The sequence below is a fragment of the Primulina huaijiensis genome, chromosome 6, assembly GCF_012295235.1.
Source record: "Primulina huaijiensis isolate GDHJ02 chromosome 6, ASM1229523v2, whole genome shotgun sequence".
NCBI classification, from domain to species: Eukaryota; Viridiplantae; Streptophyta; class Magnoliopsida; order Lamiales; family Gesneriaceae; genus Primulina; species Primulina huaijiensis.
This window is the reverse complement of record NC_133311.1, coordinates 21,307,168-21,332,250: the sequence shown is the minus strand read 5'-3', so window position 1 is coordinate 21,332,250 and position 25,083 is coordinate 21,307,168. Positions and strand designations below refer to the sequence as shown.

The 25,083-nt window shown below is 37.1% G+C and overlaps 6 protein-coding genes across 7 annotated transcripts; 2 read left to right on the top strand and 4 right to left on the bottom strand.

The window, feature by feature from the left end:
* Window positions 1–369: 369 nt before the first annotated feature.
* On the top strand, window positions 370–3,057 carry LOC140978252 (O-fucosyltransferase 36-like). Its single transcript, XM_073443129.1, has 3 exons — window positions 370–1,786; window positions 1,873–2,122; window positions 2,418–3,057. The coding sequence occupies exons 1-3, from the start codon at window positions 486–488 to the stop codon at window positions 2,592–2,594; spliced, it is 1,728 nt and encodes a 575-aa protein (XP_073299230.1). The 5' UTR covers window positions 370–485; the 3' UTR covers window positions 2,595–3,057.
* A 257-nt stretch (window positions 3,058–3,314) lies between these two features.
* LOC140979185 (uncharacterized) lies at window positions 3,315–3,854 on the bottom strand. The gene has a single exon (XM_073444520.1). It carries the CDS (start codon window positions 3,852–3,854, stop codon window positions 3,315–3,317), a length of 540 nt encoding a protein of 179 aa, XP_073300621.1.
* Window positions 3,855–14,614: 10,760 nt separating this feature from the next.
* LOC140978250 (mitogen-activated protein kinase kinase 4) lies at window positions 14,615–16,053 on the bottom strand. The gene has a single exon (XM_073443127.1). It carries the CDS (start codon window positions 15,824–15,826, stop codon window positions 14,789–14,791), a length of 1,038 nt encoding a protein of 345 aa, XP_073299228.1. The 5' UTR covers window positions 15,827–16,053; the 3' UTR covers window positions 14,615–14,788.
* Window positions 16,054–18,678: 2,625 nt separating this feature from the next.
* LOC140978249 (DNA-dependent metalloprotease WSS1-like) lies at window positions 18,679–21,069 on the bottom strand. Of its 2 annotated transcripts, XM_073443125.1 has the most exons (6): window positions 20,884–21,069; window positions 20,645–20,728; window positions 20,311–20,490; window positions 20,023–20,218; window positions 19,303–19,737; window positions 18,679–19,048 (listed from the first exon to the last, which is right to left on the bottom strand). In XM_073443125.1, the coding sequence occupies exons 3-6, from the start codon at window positions 20,463–20,465 to the stop codon at window positions 18,851–18,853; spliced, it is 984 nt and encodes a 327-aa protein (XP_073299226.1). In that variant the 5' UTR covers window positions 20,466–20,490; window positions 20,645–20,728; window positions 20,884–21,069; the 3' UTR covers window positions 18,679–18,850. The 2 variants fall into 2 exon arrangements, with proteins under 2 accessions (XP_073299226.1, XP_073299225.1); XM_073443124.1 differs by lacking the exon at window positions 20,645–20,728 and having other exon boundaries at window positions 20,884–21,068.
* Window positions 21,070–21,367: 298 nt separating this feature from the next.
* On the top strand, window positions 21,368–23,635 carry LOC140979524 ((R)-mandelonitrile lyase-like). The gene is made up of 3 exons (XM_073444949.1): window positions 21,368–21,605; window positions 21,759–23,274; window positions 23,379–23,635. The coding sequence occupies exons 1-3, from the start codon at window positions 21,512–21,514 to the stop codon at window positions 23,416–23,418; spliced, it is 1,650 nt and encodes a 549-aa protein (XP_073301050.1). The 5' UTR covers window positions 21,368–21,511; the 3' UTR covers window positions 23,419–23,635.
* Window positions 23,636–24,099: 464 nt separating this feature from the next.
* Window positions 24,100–24,579, bottom strand: LOC140979184 (exocyst complex component EXO70A1-like). Its single transcript, XM_073444518.1, has one exon. It carries the CDS (start codon window positions 24,577–24,579, stop codon window positions 24,100–24,102), a length of 480 nt encoding a protein of 159 aa, XP_073300619.1.
* Between the last annotated feature and the right edge of the window lie 504 nt (window positions 24,580–25,083).

Genomic DNA, 25,083 nt, shown 5'->3' with positions numbered 1-25,083 from the left:
ATATGATATATGTTCAAAAAAAATATAATAATATTTTGATATAAAAAATAATATTTTATATAATTTCAAAATATCTAAATCATAAATATGAAATTTTATTACAATATATAATTTAATTGATATAATAATACAAATGATATTTTTTAGTATGATATATATTGTTTTTACTTTCTTGAAAATAAAATCAATATCAATCATGTTAAATGTTAAATTTTATTAATAATAAAAAAACCCGAGTTTCATCATGAGCTAGACTAATGCGTATTCCTTAACGGCCCATGATACTGGCACTATAAAGTCCAGTGAAGTATTGGGCCGACCCAGAAAATAAATATGGCTTGGACGGGTAATGGGTCACTGTCCAACCACAAATCCATTAATGGAAATTAGTTGTCCTTCCTCTTTCCACTGCACAGACACACACTACTCTTCTTCTCATACAATTTCTGTGATTTTCCCTCAAATTGTAGTACAAGGGTTGGGTGATGATGGAACGAGAGCTCTCAGATAAAGAGGAGGATCACGAAAACCTAATTTCTCAGAATGCCAGGTCCAACGACGCTGTTCATTCCCCTAACCACCGCCGTTCCTCGTTCCAGATCGACGATTTCAAGGATCAAATCTCGAGCACCTCCCGCAAATGCCATAAGAGGTATCTTTTTGCCGTTTTCTTGCCCATCATGATTTTGCTGCTCTATTTTACAACAGACCTGAAGAACCTTTTCCAAACCCGCATACCGATGGCTAAGGATCTCGGCGACAATCCTTCGGTTAATCGCATGCGTGAGTCCGAATTGCGCGCTCTGTATTTGCTTCAGCAGCAGGAAACTGAGCTCTTCAAAACGTGGAATCGGACCGCATTGATGAAGAAATTATATTTTGATGATGTGAAGAATAGTGGTGTTGTGAATCGGACTTCTGTCGACGATAATGATAAAGGCATTGTGACTTCTTCAATGCTTGAAGATTTGAAATCTCGTGTTTTTAGCCAAATTTTATTGAACAAACAAATTCAAGGGATTCTTTTGTCATCCCATGAAAACGGGGATTTCGTGGATTTTACTGAGAACTACACAGATGCAAGTTTTGGGGGTTGGAGTAGGTGCGGGAAGGTGGATCAGAGGTTATCTGAGAGGAAGACCATTGAGTGGAAGCCAAAATCAAACAAGTATCTGTTTGCAATTTGTGCTTCTGGTCAAATGTCGAATCATTTGATTTGTTTGGAGAAGCATATGTTCTTTGCAGCTTTGCTTAATCGTGTTTTGGTGATCCCTAGTGCAAAGGTTGATTACGAGTTCCACCGGGTACTGGATATTGAGCATATTAACAAATGTGTGGGAAGGAAAGTTGTGGTAACGTTTGAGGAATTGTTGGAGAGTAAGAAGAATTCTGTGCATATCGACAAGTTCTTATGTTATTTCTCATTGCCGCAGCCTTGTTTTGTGGATGGTGATCATGTGAAGAAGTTGAAGGGGTTGGGTCTCACATTTGGCAAGATTGAAGCTGTTTGGAAGGAGGATGTGAAGAATCCAAAGGAAAGAACGGTTCAGGATGTCTTAGGTAAGTTTACCTCGGATGATGATGTTATTGCAATTGGAGACATGTTCTTTGCAGATGTGGAGAGGGAGCAGGTAATGCAGTCTGGTGGTCCTATTGCCCACAAATGTAAGACGCTGCTTGAGCCACATCGGCTTATTCTGCTCACTGCTCAACGTTTTATTCAGACATTCCTAGGGAAGGACTTCATAGCTCTTCATTTTCGGCGACACGGTTTCTTGAAATTTTGGTTTGTTCTCATTCATTAAGGTCTTGTTTCCACATTTTGCAGTGGCTTTATTAACCTCTTGGTGAACTTCGTTGATGTTTTTCCAGCAACGCCAAGAAACCAAGCTGCTTTTACCCTGTTCCTGAAGCTGCAGATTGCATAAATCGAGTGGTTGAACGGGCTGGCAGTCCTGTGATATATCTTTCTACAGATGCTGCAGGAAGTGAAACTGGTTTACTGCAGTCTCTCATTGCCTCGAACGGGAAGACTGTGCCACTTGTTCATAGACCTGTTCGTAATTTTGCGGAAAAGTGGGATGCTTTGCTATACAGGCATGGACTTGAGGAAGATCCTCAGGTGAACTTGCAATTTCCTTTTTTATTTAATCGCTTCAATTGCTAGTCATTTATATGTGGATGAATTATGATAATGTATTTGTTGATATATTGTGTTTTTTTATGTTAAAGGCAATCTAACTTCTAGCACAAAATAAGACTCGATCAATTTAGCTCTTGATTAACAGCCATAAATGAATCAGAAATCTTCCTTTAATTGTTGGAATCAGTAAACACTTTGAAAATTGTTGAAGTTAGGGCAAATAACTTTTGAATATGGTCACGACTCAATTTAAAATTGAATTTTCATCATGAAGGTAGAAGCAATGTTAGACAAGACTATTTGTGCTCTGTCTACCGTGTTTATTGGATCCTCTGGGTCTACATTTACGGAAGATATCTTGCGGCTTCGTAAGGACTGGGGATCAGCATCTTTATGTGATGAATATCTGTGCCAGGGTGAACATCCGAATTTTATTGCAGAAGATGAGTGAACGGGTCATTTGTATATTCATGTACACTCAAAGGAAAACATTCTGTCATCTAGATGGCAACGATAGAAACAGGAGTTGCTCTATTAGATTATTTTGTCCAATTCTTTTATTACCACCCACCGCAGACTATGTTGGCATGAATAACCAACCGGAAGACATGGCAGTGGAAACTAGCTGTGTTGGAGTTTGTTTGAACAGTCAAAACACATCCTGCGATGGGCTCTGGGTTGATTTTTTTTTCATGTGCATTCTGATGGATGATTTCATAGGCTTCAGCACAAGTGATTTTGTTTATTCAATTTGATTGTTTTGGCTAGCTCAGTTTGGAGCATTGTGTTGGTTGGACATGTAACATTTCGTTGTTGTGAATCTCCTCCCAGGAGTGGTCTGAAGTACAAAGGGGCAACTTTGAACTATTATCCTTAATGTTGTTGAATAATGAGAATATATGTTTGACAGCTTATTCATAACATTTGACTGCTAATATACGATTTTTGCACCCCCAAGCTGTTGCGTTCTCTGGCTCCGGACATGCCCGGAAAATGCATTTTCACGGTCTTGTTCTTTTAAATTTCTAATTAGAATAATGTCAAAGCTTTTTCTGGACACAAATTTGTTGTATGGCATTAAAACATTAGATACAAGCAACGATCAGGGTTAGGTCACTAAAAATTTGAAAAACATACTTTTTTAATACATACAGAAACCATGATTTCTTTTCTATGGCCACACACTGATTTTCTCCTTCTCATGCTTGACATACAAAGCAGAAACCGCAGCTATGAAATACAACTGAATGAAAATAATAGCTGGTGAATGATAGCTTATGACTCCCTGTCCAGTCGCCAACTCCACTGATAACAGAGCACATAATCCAAGAATGGCAAGCCGACCGTGGATACGCTCCGCAAAAGAGCTGAACCCGAATTCCACACTCAACCCTTCTGTCAAAGCTTCTTTCAGTGGTACCGGAGGTAGGAAAATGCTCGTCCCAGATCCTGATCCGGACCCACTTTTCTTCCCTTTTTTGCTTTTCCTAAGCCCAGCTTTCTTGCCCGTGCCACTGCGGTTACGAAGTCGGATCTGGTTTAGGCAGTTTTCGAAGCTGTCGTCCTTACCTGGCTCGGGTTTGGTTTCGTCTGGGGAAGGATTTTCTTCGGTTGTGGCGCGGAGGATAGAGAGATTTAGAGGTTGTGGGTTCTGGCGGGCCGAGGATGGGAATGCTGAGCATGGTTTGGGGAATTGGAGAGATACGACCATTTTTCTGTTGTGGCCACTAACTGATGATTGGGTAATTGGCTTGTAGACAGACAATATTAAAATCTGTGGTGCTCTTTTAAAAAATAAATTAAATTATATTCCTTTGTTTATTGTTATCAGTACAAAAATATAAATTTTTTAAGGCTTCTTTTGTAATATATTTTTCGGATTCTTTTAGAAATTCATTACATAAAAAACTATCAAAATATTGGGGGAAGGATCTATAAAATTAGAATCAGACTGGAATTTTGGATAATTTACCTTAATAATCTTACTAAAGAAAGAGGCTCTTTAATTAATTGTTTTTCATTTAATTGGTAATATTTGAAATATTTCCCAACAAAACTAAAATTAGGCAAATCAGACTAATTTTATATGGCCTCTTCTTCTTTTAGCCATTATATGTTTTTTTTACTTACCAAAATAACCCTCACTTTGTGTTTTTTGGTTTTTTTATTTATGAAAATGTCACTTGTTTTTGTAAAATAATAAAACTGATACATCTATATTGCGTTTTGGTAACTATTTGTTTACGAAAACGTTATTTTTTAATTTTACCATTTTTTTTGTTTTCGTTAAAAACGAATCGTACTAGCAACGCGTGCATCAGAATGCTATAGTTTTTGCATTTTTGTCCGGTACCATTTATTTTTTGTATTCCTTAAAAAAAGTTGAGTGCATGGGAGTACTACTTCACATGAACGGGCACGCATGCATCTTTGAACTCTGCCTAAAATAGAATGACACAATGAAATGAGGCTGTGAATACTAATAGTAAGCGCTGGGCAATGATTCCCACCGAGGAATGTAAGACTAGCACTCCCTGCTCTTTCTTATCAAAGACCAGTAGATTATATCAGCAATGCACTTCTGTTTGAGATGCTGCTCGAGCTCGAAATAATACGTTCCATAAAAATACAAGAAGAATCTTGTGTTAGCATCAAATATTTACATGTTATGAATATGGGGTATACGCATATGTTGATTGATTTGGCAACGAAAGCGGGATTGTTTTGTTGCCTTTTTGCATACTTTAGTTGCAATTATTTTATTTTCGTTAATTTTTGTTGAACTGCTCAATTGCTTTACAGAATGGAATATAATACTATTTCAAGAAAGAAATAAAATGAAATAGAATTGTGTGAATACATAAACGCTCTTTCGTACACCACACTGCTGTTCGAATACTTCATAAAGATTTCAAAGGGTATTTATTTGCCGCTAAAGAAAGCAATTCTCTGTGTGCATGATGAGAATTTAGTGGAATGTATTTGTTGCAAAAACGATTTTGACGCTAAAAAAAGGTTCAAAACAGTGCTTCCAGTAACTCTCTGTCACAGACTTAATTGTTTTCCTTTTTATTGGACACTGCATGAGCTGCCACCTATTTGGTTAATGTTCATATTGTGCGACCTTTCTGTATTTTCTGAAAATCCAAGTTCTTGAGCTTTGCCACTGACTCATAAACAAATGCAATAAGACATAGAAATAAGTAGTGATCAATGGAAACAGATCACTTGTTATTCATCTATTTTTGGAAACTGGTGATTTCAGCATGACGACTGGTTTGCTCGACGACGATCGTAGAAGGTCCCCTGTATTTATCAGAATCTGAATGGAGCAGGCCCTGCAGATTCCTTTGAGAAACTAGCCACCTGGCTTCCCTCTCTTTCTTCACGTAGTCTTTTGACTTAAAACCCTTCTATTCAGAAGAAACTTGTTAAACAATGAGGAGAAGCTCGTTCATTGATGAATCTCTTCTCAAAGAGAGGAAAATATGTTCTACAGAGTAACTGTCTCAAACTAGAAAAATGAAGAACCTTTCTTATTAAGCTACACGAAGTGTATTTATGTTTGAACCTCAAAAGCTAAATCGTGTTCAACTAATGTATATAACTAACACTCCCCCTCAAGATTGATGTAGATTTAAGACACCAATCTTGGATAACAAAGACTCATGTTGATCACGACCGAGGCTCTTGGTAAAAATGTCTGCTAGTTGAGCTGAAGTGGGGACATGGGCAGTTGTAATGAGCCCACGTTTAATCTTTTCTCGGGTCAAATGGCAATCGATTTCGATATGTTTTGTACGTTCATGATAGAGAGGATTGGCCGCAATATGCAGTGCTGCATTATTGTCACATTATAAGATCGGTGTTGCAGCCAAGGTGATTCCCATGTCTCGAAGGAGAGCAACAATCCAAGTAATTTCACAAGTTGCTGTTGCCATTGCTCGGTACTCTGCTTCAGCAGATGAACACGAGACAACACTATGTTTCTTTGCCTTCCAAGAGATTAAGGAGTTTCCGAGTTTAATACAGAAACCAGTGAGGGAACGACGGGTCATTGGGCATCCCGCCCAATCAGAATCACAGTAAGCTTGGAGAACAAGAGAGCTATCAGCTGAGAGGAAGATGCCTAGACCAGGAGCAGATTTCAAATAACGCAAAACTCGGAGTGCAGCGTCCAAATGTGATTTCTTTGGAGCGTGCAGGAAATGGCTTAAATTTTGAACCGCATAACAAATGTCAGGTCTCGTAATCGTGAGATAGATTAGCCGTCCAATCAACCGTCTATAAGTATCAGGATCTGAAAGCAAAGGATCCTCAAGGATTGGGGAAGGACTTTGTTGTACAACCTTATCCAATTCAACACTAGTAAGTTTCAGGTGTTGGGCCATAGGGGTATCAAAAGGTTTAGCTCCAGTCAACCCTGAATCCGATAGCAGTTCCAAGGCATATTTACGTTGATTGAGATAGATACCAGTCTCGGAACGAGCTATTTCAATTCCAAGGAAGTATTTCAACGGCCCAAGGTCCTTGAGGTGAATCTTAGAGTGTAAAAATTTCTTCAAAGCAAGAATTGAAGCTTCATTATTTCATGTGACAATGATATCATCCACGTAAACTAGCAGCAAGGTTATGCAAGCTGCTTATTTCTGAACAAACAAAGAATGATTGTTAGGAGATTGAACAAAACCAGCTTGTTTCATAACACAAGCGAACTTGGCATTCCATTGTCTTGAAGCCTGTTTAAGGCCATACAAGGACCTAAGCAATTTGCATACTTTCTACTCCCCCTGACCAGAATACCCTTGTGGAAGCTTCATATAGACCTCCTCATCTAAATCACCTTGAAGGAAAGCATTTGTGACGTCCATTTGATAGAGGGGCCAGCGCATAACTGCTGCTACACTCAACAGGCACCTAATGGTAACAATCTTGGCTGTTGGTGAGAAGGTGTCATGATAATCCACGCCATGTTGTTGGGTATACCCTTTAGCTACAAGTCGAGCTTTAAACTTGTCAACAGAGCCATCAAGATTTCTTTTGATTTTATACACCCAACGACATCCAATAGCTTTCTTACCAGCTAGTAACTCAACTAATTCCCAGGTATGGTTTGATTCTAAGGCAGCCAACTCTAAATCCATTGCAACTTTCCATCTAGAATCTGAAATTGCTTCATGATAGGATGATCAGGGTTCTTTAGCTGATTAAATGGACGTTAAAAAGGCTTGATAAGCTTCAGAGAAGTTGGAATAATCAAGGCATTGTGATAATGGATATAAATAATCGACTGAGTTGGTTTGAGACAAAGTTGAACAAGAATAATCCTTTGTCCATACTGGAGGTGCAGTAGCCCACCGAGATCTGCGTGGGGGTTGAGATGTTTGCTGAGCATGATCAGTATTAAAGTTGGAAACATTGTCATGCCCAAGAAAAGGGTTAGGATCATGATGGAAGGCCAAGGGATTTGGTGGAAACAAAGGCTGAGAAGAATTAATTGTGGCAAAAGGAAATGAATCTTCATGGAAAACTACATCTCTTGATACAAAAATTCTGTTGGTTTGAAGATCCAACAACTTGTAACCCTTCTGAGTACTGGAATAACCCAAGAAGACGCAACTATTGGCTCGAGCAGAAAATTTGTCCTTGGAATGCCGAATTGTAGCATAACGCAAACAACCAAAGGTTCGAAGATGTGTAAAAGAGGGTGGTTTCTGAAACAAGAACTCAAAAGGTTTTTTTATTTCCCAGCAATGGGCTTGGTGTACGATTAACGAGATAACAGGATGTGAGGACACAATCTCCCCAAAATTTCAATGGAATGGATGATTGGAATCTTAGGGCTCTAGCTATATCAAGAATATGTCTATGCTTGCGTTCAACTACCCCATTTTGTTTCGGAGTATAGGGACATGAACTTTGGTGTATGATGCCTAGGGATTGGAACAACTGAGTGCATTCCATCTTGAAGAAATCTAGAGCATTTTCTGTGCGAACAATTTTGATAACTCTAGAGAATTGAGTCTGTACAAGTATGCAAAATTGTTTTAGAAGACTCATGACATCCAACTTGGAATGCATTAGATATGTCCATGTAGCTTTAGAAAAATCATCTACAATGGTTAAAAAATATCTCTCCCCATTGTATGTAGGTGTATGAAAAGGTCCCCATATATCCATATGCACTAGTTCAAAAGGACACGATGACTTCGACAAACTTAGTAAAGGAAATTGGAGGCGGGTTTGCTTAGCCCTTAGACAAACAGAACAATGTTGAATATTAACTTTCTTATTCAAAAAAGGAAGCAACTACATTCGAGATAATGACATATGTCCTAAACGTTGATGCCAAAAAGAATGAGAAACAGACAATATAGAGCTACTAACAGAAGTATTGCAACAATTGTCAATCAAAGGAAATGTAGTATTGGAAATAGACTTTGTACTCCGAAAGACTCGTGTATCAAAATGATATAGCCCATTGATTTCTTTACCAATCCCCATTACTCTCCCAGTCCTGTGGTTCTGAAACAAGCAAAAGTGGGGAAAGAATGTAACAAAACAATTATGATCTTTGATAAACTTGGATATTGAAAGGAGGTTGACTGTGAAGTATGTCATATGCAAGACATTTTCAAGAGTGAAAGAATCAGTGAATGGTACTGATCCTATGCTAGCAACCGGAGCCCTACCACCATTAGGCAATTTCACAAACTTAGTGGAAGTTGCTGTGAACTTAGAACCAGACTGATGCATAAGGTTTCCAGTATTGGTATGGGTGTTCCAAGAGAATGTGATGTACCTGCCATATTAACCACTGGTTCAGTAAGGGATTGCACTTTACAGCCACATAATAGTTTCATTATCTCAGCATACTGCTCAGGCGTAAATACAGAGATTGTAGGGCTGATTCCAGTGACATTCCTATCAGATGTGAAAGCCCGTTGATCAGCTTCAGAAGTGTTCACATGTGCAGGAGGTTTTGGGGGCTTGTAAACCTTCTTGATTGGTCCTTTAATCTGCGGCTTGTATAGCTTATGATCGGGAGGATAGCCAACAAGCTTGTAACAAGTCTCTTTAGTGTGTCCATTCCAATTGCAATGGTCACATCTTAACACATCCTTCCTCAAATGATGTACCTTGTTCTGATTAGAAAAGAATGCAGTGGATGTTGTATCAACAGAAAGCAATGACCTATGAGATTCTTCTTGTGATATGATCGAAAAAGTTTGCCCTACTGTAGGTAACGGACTCATCATCAAAATTTGACTCCTAATATGAGAATAACTCTCATTTAATCCCATCAAAAATTGCAACAACTTCTGTCGCTGTTCATGATCCAAGTATTGCTTGGCAGCAGCACACTCGCATGATGGCAATACAACCAATGAATAATATCCATCCCAGAGTTGTTTCAACTTGCAAAAATAAGTAGAGATAGTGCTATTTCCTTGTTTAAGTTGACCTATTTCTCGGTGTAACAAAAAAATCCGTGAACCATTAACCTTGTCAAACTGTTCCTTGAGATCAATCCACACCACTGAGGCATCAGTAGAGTAGACAATTCCTCCAAAAATCTCGTTAGAAACCGTATTCATGATCCAAGATAAGACCAATGCATTACACCTTTCCCAGTGAAGCAATGTAGCATGACCAACAGCTAGTCTATTGCAAGTACCATCGATAAATCCAGTCTTGTTCTTCGCTCGAAGCGCAATAATCGATTATTAAAACCAAGCTGCAATAATTTAAAAGAATACAGGTATTCTTGGCGGATCGAATAAGGGTAATAATCCACAAAATCTCCAGGCCCCTCCCGAATAAGGGTAATAATCCACAAAAACTATTTTAAATTATCATATTTTTTGAAAAATAAAATAAAATATCCTCATAAGTTTATAAATGAAGGTTAATCTTTACTAAATTAAAGGTATGTTTTTTAAACTAAATTTTTATCTATAAAATTAATATCTTTTTTGGCACAAAAGCGATCGAGTCTCTTAAGTAAGTTTAAACAAATAGTTTTAAAAATACATATATATTTATCGCCCTAAATCTATTTTTTTTTCAAAGCATACATTTGATTGAAAGATTTTTTTTTTTAAAAAAAGAAAGACTATTTTAGAAAAATAAATAATTTTTTAATCAATATATTTAAATTCAATCTTATCTTTTCTATATATTAAAATTTTTAGATGATTATATTCCTTTTAATAAAAAATATGAAAAAAATAATTAATTTAAAATTATACAAAAATAATCATGCTTAGATAATTATTTAATTATATAAACACGAAACGCGTGAAGAAAAATCGAGAATTTAAATTATATATGTTATATGAGTTATATATGATAGATAGTGGGAAACTGTCTAAGCTATAAATCAAATTATAACTTATAATAGTTATGTGCCACGTTCTTTGTTAGGGTCAATCGTATTACACCTAACACTTGTCGATCAAGAAGCTTCCAGTCATCATCCTCCATTTTTTTCGGCTTCTTTCCAGATAGAGGTTGATGCAACTTCTTGCTGTACAGATAATCAATAATCTGTAACCGCCAGAACGAAAAATCTGTTCCGTCGAACTTGTTGATTCCCGGTCCCGATCCATCATCTCCAGCCATCACTTCTCCAGCCTTAGCAAAAAATCTAAAAATCTTTTCTGATGTGGAAGATCAGACAAAGCTGCAACCACAGAGCATACTCAGAATTCTTAAGAATTTTCACAACAAAGCTCTGATACCAGTTGTTGGGGAATTACACCCGAAGCAATGCCGACCACGATGATAATATAGTACCCAAAAATTGCGGGATAAAATAACCAACAAGAACACAAAGATTTATGTGGTTCACCCAATATAGGCTACGTCCACGGAGCAATGCAACTTTTATAACTGGAAGAAATATTACAACAAGTGTATACACCAATACACTCAATATTTTTCACACTCCCAACCCGAATATATCGAGAAAATAATTTCTCTAACTCACACAAGAGAATTCCCGCACTCAAGAAAAAAATACACTTTTTTTTCTATACACTCTCTTTTTATCAAAGTTAAAAAATTTTTGATTTTGGGATACAATAACTGAAGGAACTGAGTTCTATTTATAACTAATTCCCTCGTTCAGTTTTAATAAAAAATCGATGTGGGATATGTGATTTTTAATATTTTATTTAATGTGAGTCCCACCCCATTAAATAAATTTTTACCTAACAGTAACATCAAGAGGAACGTAAAAGAAAAGACTATATAACCATATAACACCTGCCCAGCGCCATCCAATGCCTCTAACTGAAGCAAAGCTAATATGTGCATATACTACAATCAAAGTAGCTACCTGGAGAACAACTCTTTAATTATTGTTGTCTTGGAAAAAAATCCATAATATTTCTCAGTTGCAGAATCAACTTTCAATAATTAAACCATGCAAACTGGTTGGATCATGCTGTATCAATATGAATACTATTCAACCGCTCAGCGGAGTTCTATTTAATTACCAGTTGAGCAACAATAAAAGAGTAAATCAATAGGGTTCCAGGCCTCTCCTTGAATGACCAACTGCGGCTACGGGTAACAAATATTAATGTTTGACTAAGAATACTGACTTGCAGATAAACAGCAGATGACATTTCTTCTGTACTCTCTGACAGAGATTTTGTGTGGAATTGTATCTTCAGTCAAATGATCAAATATAAAGAGAGGAATCAGAAGCAATATAAAAATTTTGTGACAGAGGGGAAATTGTGAAAATAAATTGATGGGAACTGTCACCTCGAAAAAATTGGTGCTAAATGCTAACCAGTAAAATAAGACGGTAACTAGAGCTAGATAGAGGCCCATAACAATCCCAGTGGCAAATATTGTGTAGAGCTTCCAACTATCTGGCCTAGGAGATGGTTCGAAATAGAATTTATGCAGAAATGACTTACGGTGTGTTATCGGAAAAAAATTTATAATCGATTAAGAGGAAAAATCTTATGACAGAAAATACCATCATTCAGTATTGCTATAATCAGTACCATGAAAGGAGGGAAGTCATATTGCCACATCAGTGCTAGCAGTGTAAAACCAAGCTGCAACAATTTAAAAGAATACAGGTATTCTTGGAGGATCGAATAAGGGTAATAATCCACCAAAATCTCCAGGCCCCTCCCGAATAAGGGTAATAATCCACAAAAACTATTTTAAATTATCATATTTTTTGAAAAATAAAATAAAATATCCTCATAAGTTTATAAATAAAGGTTAATCTTTACTAAATTAAAGGTATGTTTTTTAAACTAATTTTTTATCGATAAAATTAATATCTTTTTTGGCACAAAAGCGATCGAGTCTCTTAAGTAAGTTTAAACAAATAGTTTTAAAAATACATACATATTTATCGCCCTAAATCTATTTTTTTTTTTCAAAGCATACATTTGATTGAAAGATTAAAAAAGAAAGACTATTTTAGAAAAATAAATAATTTTTTAATCAATATATTTAAATTCAATCTTATCTTTTCTATATATTAAAATTTTTAGATGATTATATTCCTTTTAATAAAAAATATGAAAAAAATAATTAATTTAAAATTATACAAAAATAATCATGCTTAGATAATTATTTAATTATATAAACACGAAACGCGTGAAGAAAAATCGAGAATTTAAATTATATATGTTATATGATAGTTATATATGATAGATAATGGGAAACTGTCTAAGCTATAAATCAAATTATAACTTATTATAGTTATTGGGTGGTTTATAACATTAATAAAACCGTATTAAATTAGTGGACAGCGACATGCTATCAGTCTAACACTGTCAAGCGGGGAAGGCTTTGCTGCGACCATTCCAAGATTTATTATTATTGTTTTCATTAATTATTTTACAAAGTATGATATTTAATAAAAATTTAAATGAGACAGTCTAATTTTTTAATTATTTGGATTTTTTTTTTGCTCGGAAATTGTAAAATAATAAATATAGTAGTTGGGTTGTGTGATAGGCTTTCTAGTAAGCCCAACTTCTCAACAATAGTATAGTAACCTACGTTAATATAGATTGTGCCCCGGCCCGTACGGGAAGGGAATATAAAGCCTCCGAGAAATCTAACTTCGGTTTGACCAAATCGTGTTACTTAATGACATCACAAGCTCATAAATATTTTAGTCGTCTACATGGCATATATATAAACCTATTAATTTGTAAATTTATTATATAATAGTANTTAAGAAATAGATAGATCTTATCGCTTTCACTCGGTTTCACACTCGTCACAAAAATTAGTCAATGGCTAAGAAAGTCCCATGTAATTCAGTTTTTTGTTTTGGTGTTCCATATGACTCACGCCTCCCATTTGAACATTTCAAACCAAATTTCGATATTTTTTTCCTTTGGTCTTCTTCGACGAAATTACATCCCAAGAAACTTCATGTCAAATTGAACTTTTTTTTTAAAAAATAATAATAATAATCTCATGCATAGTGCTTTTTAACTCAAATTTTTACTACCCAATATCTATAGAATTTGTACACCACAATAAACAGCAAACCCCATGGGGGATCTCATGATTCCAAGTTAGACCAATTGGATGGATCGTATTCACAGGCTACAATTAATAATAGTATAATGTTAACCAATCCTCCTGTACAAGTGCCGATGCAGCAATCTTGATTATATGGTGATACACAAAGTAACATGGATGGACAATCAATGAGAAAGCAGAAAAAAGAATAAAAGCTAGCAATACAAAGATCACATGTCTGGTCTGTGCTTTATTATTGGAAGTGTCCTTGCATAAAGCAAAAAAGGTGAAAGGTTTAAAAGTTTCCTCCAAAGTAGCTCAAAGGATCTTTCAAAACAAAAAACCAAATCTTACCCTATAGCCAAAGCTAATCATAAGGCTATCAGACATTAGCACTAAACTAAGCACCCACCACGACTACACAAACAATCTAGCAAACACAGTAGCAAAACATGATGGAAGATACCAACCAAACATCCACGACAAGACAAGGATTCCAAGAGAGGAAATGGAAGATGTGCAACCAAGCCTATGCCTTTTAGCTTTGTATCACTCCATCATAAAAAGGAGTCGTGCATAATATAACCAAACCAATCATCTATTCATGCGATGACAGATAAAATGAACATTTAAAACGTAGATGTCAGTTAACATTATTGACAAAAAGGCCCAAAAGTAGCATTTTTATCTAATAACTTTATTGATCTTAATTTGATTGATTGTGCATATCATTTTGGGATAGTAGGAACTATATATATACATATATTCAAACATAGGCCGAGATGAACCTCAGAAGGCTAATCAAGCCAATTTGCAGATTCACGTAAAAAGAAAATCATCAACCCTACAGAAGGGTATTCGTAAATTCCATCTCCAAATAGTAAAATGCATTGTTGAAACTTCGAAATGAAGCCGGAAATAGAACTTGTTTTTTTTTTTTTTTTTAAACTATAATTCAGCATTATCAATTATCATTGAAGACAAGATTGATTCATAATCGTGAGAATGCCCAACATACACCACGCCGCAACCCACTATGCAGAACATGGCCTAACAAGTTACAGAATTCATTTCAAGCAACCCCATAAAAGTTAACAAGTAATAAGAAACAAAATTAGATATAACTAATCAAGAAGATGAAAATTGTGGCGGTGGAGGAGGTAATAATTGATGAGACTGATGCACCTGATTGCTTCCACTTCCGTTGCTCCCTGGAGAAGCATACTGCATAATGAAAGGATGCCTCAAAAGCTGACCAGCAGTCCATCTCCTAGCGGGATCCGTCTGAAGACAACAAGCAATAAAGTCCTTAAACTCTTTACTAGCGGTGGCGGGTGCCTCTGGTGGCTGTGACATACAAATCGCAATCATAAGGCTAGCCCAATCACCTTGCCTCCCAACAGCAAATGGGAATCTTCCCAAGTAAAATTCAAGAATGCTGACACCTAAGCTCCATATATCCCCTGCATAACCATCGTATTTGCCATGATTAAGATCAGTATTGATTCTTTCCGGGCTCATGTAAGCTATAGTCCCAACAGCTGAATTGCAGGGATCCATTGTTTGAGCTAAAACTCGAGACACGCCAAAGTCAGCGATCTTGACATCTCTGCGGGAGTTCATCAGTAAATTGGAGGGCTTGATGTCTCGATGAACGATTTTACGCCTGTGGAGATAGTACAAACCGGAGAGAATCTGGCGAGTGAGATCGGATAGAGTGGGTTCATGGGGGATGTGTGCACCTTCCAGAGAACCCTTGTCAAGGTACTCGAGGAGGACTTGAATTTCGCCATTCTGATCATACATGCAATGACATTTGACGACGTTGGTATTGTTGACGTCGCGTAGGATCTCGATTTCACGGAGCATCTGACGCCGTACCGAATCTTCGTGGTTGCCGTATATCACTTTCAGGGCGTACAATTTGCCGGTGGGTCGATGGAATACTTTGTAGACAGTTCCTCCCGCACCGCTGCCGATGCGGCTGCTTCGCTCCAGATCACCGTAGTTGAAGCCACCACTGGAGCCGGAGGAAGGGGCGGAGCTGGGTGGCAGAGGGAGAGGCACGGCTAGGGAAAAGTCTCGTTGGGGCAAAGGGAGGGTAAGGTCAGGGAGGATTCGGCGGTTGGAACGATTGGCGGAAGCCGGCGGTTGAAGGGGTCTCATTATACTTGGTTATTAACCCAAAAACAGCTCTCGAATCCAAGAAAAAAATAGGGTTTGTATTGTTTACCCCGATAAAGCACCTTTTTGAATGATTGCAACTAAAATATTAATAAGCGAATCATCCGAAGACTTTGAAAAGGATTGCTTGCAGAGGAAAATCAACGAACTCCATGGAAAACGAAGGGAGAAGAGGGGAGGAAGAAGGCTTGATTTCTTATTTGTCAAAATATTATTTTAAAGATAAAAAATGTTTTATATTTTTATTGAAAATGTTTTAAATAAAATCGGGTTCCAAAATTAAATAATGTGAAACATAATATAGATATGAGTACGAACGTTCCTAAAGTTTATTTCAAATGTTTTTTTTTTTAACTTTTACTAACCATCGTTAAAAGTTAAAGAGATGAGCTCTCGAAAATATGATATAATTTTTTGATATCAATAATAATTATTAAATGTTTAAAATTCTCATAAAATATATAATCTCATATCTATACCGTAATGAAATTCCCCTATGACGTAAGATAACTTCATTTATGTTTTCTTTCACCTATGTAAAAAGGTCGGTCATTGTCTTTACAACCTCTTGACACCACAATCACTCTCCGTTTTCTTCAACTCCAGACATCACATATAAAATGTTACTGTACATATATTTGTTGAATTCTTATTTAAAATTATAATTGTAAGTTCATTTTATTGGTGATTTTTTTCCACATAAAACAACCTTCTTCCAAATTTATTTTTAAGAAGATAAGATACGTATTTGTGTTTGAAAGTATATTTTAAATATTTCATTATGTTTTAAATGTATTTTTGTATATAAAAATAATTTAAATAAATTAATGGTTTTTAATTTATTTTTTAAAAAATAAAATATAAGTTTGAAGACACGTGGTGTGCTATAGCTACTGCCAATTCCAGGATCGTCTTGGGACACATCACCTTATTTTTCTAATAGAATTACTTGACCAAATATGCCAACGCCTTTCATACGATTTCTCCGAACTAATTTCGTGAATTTTATCTATTTTATTTTTTTATGTTGATTGTTCAAAATTCCACGCAACGGTCGATGAGTCTTTTTCTTGTTAATTTTGTTTTTATCACTATTTTTATTTATTTATATGTTAAATATACTACATAATATTATCTATACTATATACTCAATTAATATTTATAGTATAGGTAAATCATGAGGACCGGGAAGTAGGTGTGTGTGTGACCGGTCGGCTCAATCCAAATCTACAGTGAAAAATAATATTTTTAATAAGAGGAGTCGAGAATAGATTTGTTTCATAAAATTGACTTTTAAGATTGTTTTATGATAGTTTTTGTGAATCGTGATATCATTGATGTAAATTTTTTTTCTAAAAAAATTAATCTTAACCGCTCTTAAGATGGTTAATAAAGATTATAAATTTATGGAAAACAATTCACCATTTTTTTTTTAATAGACTATTTATGATATAACATCAGATATTCGAGTAAAATGTGGCAATGGGAACAAGCGATTGCTTTTGGATTACATATTTCAACCCTCGTTTCTTTTACTTTGTCATCGGCTAGGACTACAAAGTCAAAACTGGATTTTACCACTCTCATATCAATAATTAATTAAGCAATTCCGTTTCGTGTATTCATCCAATTGTTGACAACGACAATCCAAGCAACAATATCGACGCCCGAATCGGTCGAGTAAATGACTAGAATCGATTCATTCGATGGTTGATTATTCCCAGTGAAAATCCAACAGCACACGAGCTCAATTTTTATTCATGTGCCCACATGAAAATATTAGATTAACAATCGATCTTATTGAAGTATTTTCCATATTGAGTAGACGTCAATTAAAATAAGTTCTTGCAACAATATATAATTCCACTTTGGACATCAAACAACTCACTAAAAAGCACAATAACTTCGTATATAGTGAGACTAAACGAGCCTCAGGCCTTGTAGCCCAATGATACCCCATCTTCCAAAGAATGAGACAAGTATAGAACAGGGACTCGTAAACACTCACCCCATTGTATAAAAAAAATGAAAAAGAGGGGGAAAAACAAAAGAAGCCAATGCTCAATTGGATTGAGAGGTGTTGTGGCTCAAACCAAAGTGCCAAACAATTGACCAATGACCATAAACAAAAGATATATATTCATTGCAGTGCTCCCAAAGTCATTGTCAAGCCAGACAAGAAATCATGCCTACGTAAATACAAGTACCAAAGACGTCCACAACTGGTTTCATGGCCACCAAAAGAACTTTCCCTGTCCCCGATGGATAAGGCTTACAGATTCTAAGGGAAGGGTGGTGCCTTTGGCTACAATTGTTTGAAAGCTTATCATTCTGCTCAAGCCTAATTTTGTCTTGTGGCTTTCGGAAGCTAGCAAAAAAGGATCGCCTTCTATTTGTCTCAGGCTAGCAATGTTGTTTCTGTAGTACAGAACTAAAGTTGCTGGATCATATTTCTTTTCCTGCCAGTTTGGTAGGCGTCTATGGGACTCTGTTGGTGCATGGCTTCGGACGAGCTTCCATATGACGACCATTAAAAGGGCTCTCAAGTGGTTTAAGAAGACCTACAGGGATACATCTCACCTTGTCAAGGCTCGATTGCCTCTTAGCTTTTCCGGTGACGGTCTACAGCCTTTGGAATGGGTGGAACTTATTACTGATTCGAATTTAGATTCTCTGTTTCATAAAATTAAAGTTCATATATTGAACTATTTATATCCTTATGATACATCTCATTTTTCTGTGTATCAGTGAGATAAGTGAATTTGTATATAATTTTTTATTAGTAAATTAAAATTTTACCGATAAAAAAAAAAGTTGGGGTCGACAAAGGGAAAGACTAGTACAAAAGAAATAGCTTCCACCAAAATTAAAGCTTACAGATGACAGAGCCAACAAATATTACCACATTTTACCAAGTTTTGTAGGTACATGAATACAGTTACGCCATATAGGCTAAATCTGACATTCAAGCGTACAGTTTGCGGCGATGTTATACCACTCATCCTTTTAGGTACCAAGATATGGGCCAGAAGTGGAAATCGGAGGGCCATAAGAATATCTCCATTCCCCACAAGCCATGCATCTATCTGCTTCAATGCTGTTATCTAGGGTGCAAAATTTGCACGGCCAGACTTTTAACTTCTTGTAATCTCCAAAATCTTTGTTCTTTGGGGTTCCACAAACTTCACATGTAAGAGCTAGTGTCTGAATCAATAAACCGTATTAGTAGAATCCAAATATCAAACATCCTGAGACCATGGGGTGGATGAAAGGATGGAACATAATTTAAATAAACTCAAGTATGTACAAGAGGCGGGAGGTGTAAAGAATGGCTTGTCTCTGTAGCTACTGACTACGAGCTTGGAGATATTGGTTGATCAAGTATGGAGGCCAAAAACTTTGTGACTAACCACCACCAAAGTCCAAACAAAAGAGAAGCAGGATGCAGTGAACATTACCTGATTTAATAAGGTGCAGGTTGTGCACTGCCACATCACATCATCTTTTCTACCTGGGAAGGATATGGGTTCAACAAATGAAGTTTGAGTAGATCTATCACCCTGTGTAACAGGAACTTCCGAGCTTTTCGAGGACCCCTCACTCTCAACTGATTTGGATCCACACCACATATCATCATGTAATCTTCTTTCTGCAGCCATTGCTGCTGCTTGGATTGGACTTAGTACAGCTTTAATGCTGCTATCACCACCGAGACGTTTAGGCCCACAAGACATTAAACCTTCACGCTGTATTCTGGTTTCTGCAGCAGCCCGAGCTTTATCACGGAGCAAAGATAAAGGAGGCTGAAGAGAATACCCACCCAATCTTCTCCCCGGAAGATCAAATCCTTGCCCACTGCCAGTAACGCCTTTGGCCATAAGTTCTTCACATTCCTAAAGAACAAGAAAATCCCATCAAATGAATAATAAATATCTATCAGAACGAAGAAGGGAATATCGGTTCATATTACATGAATGCCTACGCGAATTGATCAACCACACGAAGAAACATTTAACATACACAATCTAGAGTACAAGAGAGACATCCATTTGCCGAGCTTCTATAACCCAAAATATGAACTTGAAACCAAAAAGACATTAGCAAAGCGATATAGTCAAGAGGCCAAGTCGTAAAAGTTTTACCACACAAAAAAAGGAGTGGTGTATCGAAATCACAACCTTTCGAATTTCATCCAAAAGATTGTAAAAATCAGTATTATGAGGGCCATATTCGTTGTGACAGAGCTCATGAAGCATGGTGTCGACAATCTGCGCATAGGGGAAAAAATCCCACTCATTGTTCGGCCTGCGCAGTCTCAACTTAATCTCCGCACCTCCTCCAATATTCAACCCCAAAAGAGATGGATTCGCTGGCCTGCAAATTATGTCTCTCGATAAGCACATAGATAGGCAAGAGTAACAAAAGAGTGAAATCATAAAGGGAATATACGGAAAGTCACATTCTACCAAAACTCAGAAAGAACCCTGACTTTCCACTTTCTTTTCCGCATGATGGGTTGCACTTGCTTCGCTACCTTTTCAAGAATTTCCCTGGCTTCATCTTCCCGGACTTTCTTAAGAGGCTTGACGTCCCAAACTTTGTTAAGATCATTGAGGTCCATGTCGATTGCCCAAATCCCAACCAAACTGGTGAGGGATAGGTTCCAATAAGTTAGTTGTAATCAAATAGAGCCATATAATTTCTAGTCATTCAACATCTAACCAAATCATAATTATAAAATCTGATTTAAAAGCTACATAAATATGTCAATCGATTGTCATCGCCAAGATGAACTTAAACCTGGTATCAGTTTAGTCTGGAAATTAGTAATAGAGTGGATAAACGGACAAGGGTACGACGAGATCTTCCCTGATCTTAAAACAGCTGCAAGAAAAATTAATAAATAACCTCAAGAACTCTCTTGTGATTTTAGCCAAAAACACAAAAATCAAATTACACGACGCGAAGATCTTCATATACAAGAGGATAATCATAGCACGAGATACCAGGAAGTGAGATATTTAATAATATGGAAGTACCCGGAAATTGGAAACACGAAATCGCAAATAACAATCACTCCAAATGCATAAATTTTCTGTCCAGATTATGAAATTCAGCACTTGAAAAAAGAATGAGATTTTTTGTGGCAAATTCTGTTTAACTTTTGCTGCAAGACACCACCATTTCAAAGATAGGCTGCCGTCTTTAATTAGCCCACCATTTACTTTGTGGATTTTATTAATTTACCAACTAATTATTTATTCATTATCCTTTTACACAAAATTCATATCCATAGAACAAAATAATAAAATTGTAATTAAAATATTTTATTCTACCAAATTTTCAAACTAAAAGATTCATTTTTGTCGATCTAATGATTAATCTCTAAAGTATTTGTAGAGAATATGCTTGAAAATTTTGATTAAAAATAGTTCATTCTAAAGGTATTATTAATGTATCAATTTAGAAGAGAAAATTATTAATAAATTGAAGGCTTTGAAGCCGTTAGACAGATACGTCGAATTGAACTGAATTTCCCACCGAAATTCTACTGCTCGTCTCTCTACTCCACCCGCAAGCCCCATAACTCTTCCTCTTCCTCTTCCTCTTCCTCTCTCGCACACCTACTATTCCATCGTCGAGACCAGCGAGTTCTAAACTTAAACAATGGCGGAAATACCATATTTTTTTTGGCCCCCATTTTTCGTTTTCTTGATGTTCAACACTCTCATTTTCCTCCCCAGATTTTATTCTCAACAAAGTAATGATCTTCCGTTACTTCTTTCCTTCTTTCGTATTCAAGGCTTCAATCATTTTCAGTTTCTTGATCACTTTCATTGATGATTCCTTTTTATTTTTTATGACTTCCTGGAATCAACTGTATTGATATAATCGATTTATGCTGTGTTTGCAGGTCCAGCTTATATGGAGTTCGTGTCAAATGCCACAGAGTTTCCCTCAGAGGATTATTATGATTACATCATAGTCGGAGGTGGCACTGCAGGCTGTCCATTGGCTGCTACCCTATCGGAACATTACCGGGTTCTTGTTCTTGAGAGAGGGGGTGTTCCCCATGGACAGCCGAATTTAATGACTCAAAACGGATTTCTCCCAACCCTAATGGAAGTTGATGCCTATGATTCCCCTGCTCAAGCCTTTACATCCGAAGATGGAGTCCCCAATGCCAGAGGTCGGGTTCTTGGGGGTAGTAGTGCGATAAATGCTGGTTTCTATAGCAGAGCGGATCAAGATTTTTACAAAAGATCAGGGATTAATTGGGATCTCAGGGTGGTTAATCAGTCATATGACTGGGTTGAGAAGACTATCGTTTTCAGGCCTGAGCTCAAGAACTGGCAATCTGCGGTTAGAGATGGGATGTTGGAAGCTGGGATTGACCCTTACAATGATTTCCGTTTGGATCATGTTTTGGGAACCAAAATAGGGGGTTCAACATTTGATAGCTTCGGTACAAGACATAGTTCAGTGGATCTCTTGAACTATGCAAACCCATCAAACATTAAGGTGGTGGTGCACGCCAGTGTGGAGAGGGTTCTGCTGGCATCTTCATCCTCGTATTCTAATGCGAAGCAATCAGCTATTGGGGTGGTTTTTCGTGATCAAATGGGCCGGTACCACCATGCCATGGTGGTAAATGGTGGTGAGGTTTTGCTGTGTGCAGGGGCACTAGGCAGTCCTCAGCTCCTGCTGCTGAGTGGAGTCGGGCCAAGGCCTTATCTCGCTTCATGGGGAATTCCAATTGCACACCACTCGCCGCATGTTGGTCAGTTTTTGTACGATAATCCCAGAAATGGTATCTCCATTGTGCCACCGAATCCACTTGATCATTCTCTTATTCAAGTTGTGGGTGTTACAAGTCTAGGGGCTTATCTAGAGGCAGCCTCAAATATAATCCCTTTTGCATCCCCTGCCCAACCGGTCTTCATAAGAAATCCTGGCACTTCTGTTTACCTCACTGTTGCCACTTTGATGGAAAAAATCATCGGGCCACTGTCTGCTGGTTCCCTAACATTGTCATCCACAGATGTGAGAGTGAATCCTACCGTCCGTTTCAATTACTTCAATAATCCTGGTGACCTTGAGAGGTGTGTGAATGGCACACGAAAAATTGGGGACATTTTGAGAAGCCGAGCTTTGGATGATTTTAAGTTCCACGAATGGTTTGGAACTAGAGAGTTTAGATACGTTGGGCCTGAATTGCCTGTTGATCAGTCAAACGATGGAGAGATGAGAGAGTTCTGCAGGCGTACGGTGAGCACCATATGGCACTACCATGGTGGATGCCTAGTGGGAAAGGTGATTGATAAGAATCTCAAAGTGATAGGAATTGATGGTCTCAGAGTTGTTGATGGTTCAATCTTTAAAGTGTCACCTGGTACAAATCCTCAGGCTACTCTTCTGATGATGGGAAGGTAAATATCCACTCTTCTCTGTGCTTTGAATGAAGCATTAACTTTTCTTGAAATGCTCAAGATTTCATTATTATTTTTATTTTTTTGGGTCTTTCTCGTTGCAGGCATGTTGGTCTGAAGTTACTTAGGGAGCGGATGAGATAAAGAAGAGGCCCTTCAACTAGGTTGTCTTGTTGCTTGTGTATGTAGGATTTTGCCTGACGATGTGTTCATGTTGTATTGTGTTCTATTCTTTGATTCATAGACAGATTACGATGCACACAACAAAGAAATATTGCATCTGAAAGAAGTTTCTTGTTTAATAATGAAAAGTATTTACTGTTTTTCACACTAGTTATGGATCTTCAGCATTTGTATATTCTTCCAGTTAGTGACTAATGTTTAACTCATTATGCCAAACCCCCGCCATGAATATGGCTTTCTTATATATAAAAAAAAATTAAATTCATTAGGATAGGAAGGAATTCATTAAATTATTATTTCAAGCATTCCACGACTCTTGGAGATCATCCTAGTGGTCTAGTTAGCTAAGTTAATGTATCCCAACACCTAAAACATATTGGTAAGTGGAGTGGCTACCAGTATGTGTAAGTTACAGGCCTTCGAGCAACTATCTTTAAACACTATGGCCAAAGTAAAAATGAAATCCCTCTATTAAAGGACTGAGGAATGAGGATTTAGATGCGTTAACGCAAATAAATCTCTATACTGAGAGCTAATAAAATGAAAATTCCATTTCCAGATAACTTTCAACGAGAAAGATTGCTTAGTCATATTCTGTATTGAGTTATACTGGTGTAAGAGAGTGTGTTTTGGTCGATCAAATCATGCTGCTGCGGGGGTGTAGGAGAAGTGATCGATAACAACATTCTTCATTATGCCAATCATATCTCTGCAATTCATGCCTTCAAATTTTCCCAGTTTCATCTGGAACAAAGAATTGATTAAATTCTCTAGGCTGTCAGCTGTGTACCTTACATGGTTTCCCATATCAAACTCGGGCAAATTTTTTTGCAAATAGCTCTTATAAGATGGAACAATAGCCTTTTCAATAAGCTGGCATGTCTTCAATCTTAACCCTTTATCCGAAAGTACCCATTTGGATTGCTTTTTATACATGTCATCAAAGGCATCACAGAACATACCAATTCTTCTCTTGACCAGATCACGATCAATGGCCCTGCCCCCATCGAACAGCACTAGGTACTCTTCGCCTAAAACCACCAATAGTTTCTCCCAACGTTCTTTCAAATACAAAGCAGCATAATAATCCATTTTTTTTTCCCACAACCAAGAATGGCCCATTACTTCTCCAAGCTTGGTCCCACTGGTAGTTGTCGGTAGTCTCTAAATTGAGCTCAGGTGCCCCCATTATGTTGCTGATTTCACTGAAAAGCAGGCCCTCTTCTAATCTTTTGTTGTTCCATTCTTGATGTATCTCCAAAATACGCCTAAGAATTAAGCTATTATCATAATCGAGAAGCTGGTTGCAGTATTCCAGTCACGGAGCGAACTGTTCTCGGGACACTACCATCTGGAGGTGGACTGGTTGCGTCAAAAGTTCCCGGAAAATTTCATATGTCCCTTCAACAACTTTCTTGACAAGATCCCTCATATGATTTCAAATCTCAACGCAAGATTTCCCACCGAACAGTTGGTTGAAGCTTAACCGCTTTTTGTCTAACGTGCCAAATATTTTCAGCAGCATCAAGAACTTGATTGCATCCTTCTAGCATTTAGTAACACTGCTTCCCAAATTGAAAATATCATTGGGTCACATTGTGATGTAATAATTGCAAAGCAGTTAGT